We start from the raw sequence: 5,266 nt of genomic DNA, 5'->3' as shown, positions 1-5,266 counted from the left end.
AATAGAAAACGTGACCTTCAAATCCGTTTCACATTGCCATGGCAAGAGAGTCCATGCAGTCATTCCATAAATGGTGATTTGCCAGTGTATATATAAATTTGAAAAATCAGTTGAACTTCTTTCAGTGATAATTATTAAGAAAAACAAGGATATAATGAATTATGAAGTACATATATCAATTGCGCTAGATTTTAGCAGTTCATGTGCGATCACGGAGGTCAACACAGTACCTGTGACTGTGCATTGAATTACTGAGGAAGAGATCCATTGAACTTATATTCGACGAAATTGAAAAACAACAAGATGACGCATTCGAAATGACAACATTCTTTATCTTAATTACACCTTTGTTGAATTGCGTGGAGAATCTATGCCTATAGTCAATGCTGTTTGTGTATGTTCGTGCATATTCATGTTAATGTTTGAAACTACTGACAGTGATGTAAGTTTTTTTTCTTAGATATATTTGTTTAACTATGGCCAATCAAAACCCAGAGACGCCACCAAAAAAGTATGATATCGGTAAGTTATTTGCTTTATTTCAAATACAAGGTAAAACGTATTAAAAAATGATTGACTTATTATAATATATGAATAAAATTATATATTCCAAAGCGAGTTTAGAGGGTGAAGAAATAATTGAACGGAAAACTCCGAGCGGATACACAGCTAAATACATTAAGTTACATGGACATTGGAAAGCATTGGACCTCGTTGTATCCGGATTCATTCCTGACCCAAGGTCACATGTACCGGAAGTCCGTCAGATGGAAGTATTTGATGATGATGTTTTCATATATGCCTATCCAAAATGTGGTAAAGGAAACTTTCTGATTCATTTTAGCAATCCATTAATCTTAATCTGGTATTAAGACATACCGAATATTTTTCAGTGGTTATGAAAAAAATCACTCAATCAGCTACAGTGACTCTCTCTCTCTCTCTCTCTCTCTCTCTCTCTCTCTCTCTCTCTCTCTCTCTCTCTCTCTCTCTCTCTCTCTCTTCCACTAGGAATATACAAAATTCTGATTTCTGAAGAAAAAAAAAACTATAATCAAAACTTATTCCATTTGATTGATTTTAATGTACCTGTAACTTTCCATCCTTTTTGATAATGTTCAATGGATATAAAATGCTGCTGCATTAATTTTTGTTTTATATACTTACAGGCACTCACTGGGTATGGGAAATGATTTTCATGCTACAAAGAGGAAAGGCTGAATATGACAAACGACCCAAAGAGGTCGCCATGTTAGAATTTCACTCTCTAGATAAATTATGTGAGGAGGAAAGACCCAGGGTTTTTAATACCCATTTATATCCCAACGAGGTACCCACTGCTTCGCTAGAGGGGAAAGGAAAGGCCTTGATCTTACTAAGGAATCCGAAAGATATAGCGGTGTCTTTTTTCAACCATATAGAAGACCTGAAAATTAAAACGTCCAAAATGACATGGGAGGATTGGATGTATTTCTTTAATAAATATGGAGGTAACGTTATAGTTTTTGAATTACATAGCTTTATTGTGTTCAATAATTTTATTCACTTGAAAAAGTGTCATAATACATAGGATTAAATGTACAGTATAATGATGTACTTTTTATAGTTAATTTCCGTTGTTTGCAATGTATGTACTTATTGCATTAAAAGGGGTTTTTTTATTTCACATAATATGATACCGTATAAAATAACTCATAAAAATAGCAGGTAATGAATTCTTAATTACAGATGTATATTAATAATAATAATAATTGTGTTACTTTGTAGGAAGAATCGATTGGTTTGAATACACCAAGGAATGGGAAAACGAAAGTAAGAAGAAAAAGAGGACATATTTATGTCTCTACTACGAACAGATGAAGAAGGTTTTAGCCACGTTTATTTAATACTTATTTGCAACCAAAAAAAATGATGATGAGAATACATTTTATTTGTTAATTTATTTTCAAATTATTTTATTAATTTATTTAGTTACATTTTTTAATGAATTCTCTTTCTTTCTTTTTTTTGTATTGATCCTTGAAATGTATACTGATTGCCTTCATTTTCAACAAAAAGCTAAAATTTTACACATTTTGTTTTTAAAATCTATATTTGAATTTTAGAGCAAGATTGTTCATATTTTTATATAATAATATATACAATGCTTTGTGTAACCTCATAAAAAATCATAATGGTTTCCCTTTAAAGTATCACTCTATAGAATCCTTAATAAAAACGTTTTTTCTTCTTTTTTTAAAAATACAACATTTGTTTTACACGTTTTTTCTTCTTTTTTTTTTTAAAATACAAAATTTATATTACATTTAATGTATATTTGGTAGAATCCACTTGCTACTGTGAAGTCTGTAGCTGACTATCTAGGCATCCCTTGTACAGATGCTTTAGCAGAGGAAATAGTTCATAAATGTAAGATAGAAAACCTGAGAGTCGCCAACAGAGAGAAATTTGACCACAGGAACCAAAGTGGTCCTAACCCTGAAATGAATGACCCGGATAAAATGTACAGAAAAGGTAAACTTTATAATTTGATGGCAAAATGACTACGCTATAGGTTTGGTCATATTTAATAGTTTCAATTAAAAAAAATCTTATTGCTTTGCAACATTCTTCTTGAGAAAAATATAACTCAATTTTCTTTCTTAAAAGCCGCATAAGGCACATTTATTCTGATCTTTAAATGGAGGATCAATTAACAGGTCCGTCAGATTAATTTTCTAGCTTGTGAGAATTTTTAATCACTCCCCTCCCATTTTATAAACCATTGCTACAGGCCTTCAGTGGGAAATAAAACCAAGTAGTCATTAACCATGCAAATGGAGTGGTGTTTTTTGTTTTTGATGCTGGAAATTTTTGATTTGCCTTGCAGGAGAAGTGGGAGATTGGAAGAACTGGTTCACTGTGGCTCAGAGCGAGGAGTTTGATCGAGTTTTTAAAACAAGGATGGCTGATTCAAAATTTAAATTTACTTATGAATAAGTCATTTATTTTTTAAAAAACCTAGTCATATTTAACAAATACATATACATGTACCTTTTGAACAAAACAAAAAAAAATCCACGAAAAAAAATTAAGTTGGTGAAAAGCGCTTCTCTGTTATCTAAATAGGGTGTTTCAACAAACGTCCCGACTTTTGATGTCTGTATTTTCGCGTAATAATAAATTATTTATAAAAAGTATAACTGTATGTTATCTCAGTAATTACAAATGAATAATGAAAAAAATTGTAGTATGATGTTTATTGGTGATTAAGGGCACGGCTGATAACATTCACAACACAAATCACAATTGTTAAATGTGGGGTGCATACAACTAGCAAGCCCCAACAAATATGAACAACATATCATATCAAATAGGTGACATTTATCCTGGGAGTGGCAAGATTCAAGGTCAAAGTTCAACAAATGCATAGGTGACCTTGATCCTGGGAGGTGCAGGACTCAAGGTCAAAGTTCAAAACATCAAAGCAATATGACCTTGCCACTGGGAGGTGCAGAGGTCAAGGTCAGTTTCAAAGATGTTTCACAAATTATATTGCAAGGGCAGCTCGTTATGCTGAAGATATGTGTCAGCCATGCCAGGTGTGAAGTTGTGTCAGCCATGCCAGGTGTGTCAAATTTTGAATTCTGAAAAGACTTCAGGTTTATCCTCTATGAAATTATGATTGATTGTATACTCAACAAAAAAAAATGATAATCTAAGTTTTCAGTTTAAACCTTATTAAATGTGATTTTAGATAGTGCTGTGATACATTGTAAAATTCAAACTTGTAATATGTTGCGAATTGAAAAGTGAAGTTAATGTCAATGTTGTCGCATTCAAATTCCAGGGGCATACCGTCATGTCCTTTGCGACGTCTCAGCACTAGTGGATTACCAATGTACGGACGTCGTGCACGAAAACCAACTCATCTCAGTCTCTTGCGAACAATATGTGCACTTTTATGCTCATTCCTTCATCCAGCAATTTTTAAATTTTAGCAGCAGCTTGCACAGCAGTTCTGAATCAACTGAGCAGGTGCTGAAGGGGGATCTGACGGTCCTGCCTGGGTGTGGTACTAGTAATCCGCGGCCATTTCTTGGTCTTTTATCCGTGTTCCTAGCTGGTGGAGACGTATATTTTACCGCTGCAAAGCAGATTGACACAGTACATCAAATACAGTTGCAACTTCCTGTCGCGTAGCTCAGGTTAGTATCCTCGTTAGCACTGTTGCGTTTTTGTTTATGCGTGCCATTGTAGCATCAACATGCAATCAAATTAATCTTAAATCTAGGTTTTATTGGAGTGTTCATTGTTTTGACTGTAAAACTTACGAAACGAAATGATGACTTTAAACAAGACTGCTGATATTCTTGTTTCAAATACTTGTTTGTCAATAATTTACCTCGTTTAAGAGAGCATGCACTTGCGTATCGAATCAACTGAGATAAATTATATAAACTCCGTATGCAGGTGATGAATGTATATTGCTGCATAAGTAAGGGAAGTCATCACTTTTATCATGGAGTTTGGTTGTTAGATTACTATTAACGTCTTTTTCAAGTCAAATATCAAAACATGTATCAGACTCTGTAGTATCTTTTATCTCAAGCTCACCAGGATATATCGTATCGACATAAGAATGGGAATTACCATTCGTCGTCGATATATGTAAATGTCGAGTTGAAGGCCACAGAAAGTGTTTTCTTCTTTTCACGCATAAGATTTTGCAAAAATTCTGCTTCATATAAATACAAAAATAGGTAGACTAATAACGGGACGCAATAGGTACTCATCGGAATTCAAATACATTGTTGGAAGACCTGGTTTCCAAAAACAACATAGATGTTGTCAATCAGAAACTCGCGCATCTTTCTGATGTCAACTTCAGAGTACTTGTGTTTACAATTAAATGTTTTTTAACAAAAAAGGAGTCCAATGCCAACGTATTGAATCCTGGTGTTGCGAGGATGTGTTTTGTAAGGCCTAGCAATTGATATGGCAGATCAGCGGAGAGAAGAAATGCCCACTGGTCTTGGAAAATTATTTTGATACAGAAAACTTTAATATAATTTCTTTTCAGGGGAAGTTGGAGATTGGAAAAATTGGTTCACTGTGGCTCAAAGCGAAGAGTTTGATAGAGTTTTTAAAACAAGAATGGCAGATTCAGAATTTAAATTTTCCTTTGAATAATTCAATTTTAATTAAAATTCATGGCATTAAAGAACAAATGAATATTTTAACATTGAAAAAGAACGAAACAATAAAAGAGAAGAATTCTGCTTTA

At 33.4% G+C, this 5,266-nt stretch overlaps 1 protein-coding gene across 2 annotated transcripts; it reads left to right on the top strand.

The window, feature by feature from the left end:
- On the top strand, positions 1-5,266 carry LOC134275891 (sulfotransferase 1B1-like). 2 transcript variants are annotated; one of them, XM_062758171.1, is made up of 7 exons: positions 1-73; positions 461-522; positions 616-816; positions 1,170-1,490; positions 1,768-1,865; positions 2,325-2,514; positions 5,063-5,266. In XM_062758171.1, the coding sequence occupies exons 2-7, from the start codon at positions 477-479 to the stop codon at positions 5,170-5,172; spliced, it is 966 nt and encodes a 321-aa protein (XP_062614155.1). In that variant the 5' UTR covers positions 1-73; positions 461-476; the 3' UTR covers positions 5,173-5,266. The 2 variants fall into 2 exon arrangements, with proteins under 2 accessions (XP_062614155.1, XP_062614154.1); XM_062758170.1 differs by lacking the exon at positions 5,063-5,266 and adding an exon at positions 2,870-3,182.

The sequence above is a fragment of the Saccostrea cucullata genome, unplaced genomic scaffold, assembly GCF_032062105.1.
Source record: "Saccostrea cucullata isolate Sc308-1 unplaced genomic scaffold, CSIRO_AGI_Scuc_v1 ctg628, whole genome shotgun sequence".
Lineage (NCBI taxonomy): Eukaryota > Metazoa > Mollusca > Bivalvia > Ostreida > Ostreidae > Saccostrea > Saccostrea cuccullata.
This window is presented reverse-complemented; position numbering and strand designations above follow the sequence as displayed.

Bases quoted from the DNA above. Each gene is read 5' to 3' on its own strand.
- LOC134275891 (XM_062758171.1), top strand. From the start codon at position 477: ATGGCCAATCAAAACCCAGAGACGCCACCAAAAAAGTATGATATCG. The intron at 817-1,169 runs GTAAAGGAAACT...ATATACTTACAG, and splicing joins ATATGCCTATCCAAAATGTG to GCACTCACTGGGTATGGGAA. The intron at 1,491-1,767 runs GTAACGTTATAG...GTTACTTTGTAG, and splicing joins TTTCTTTAATAAATATGGAG to GAAGAATCGATTGGTTTGAA.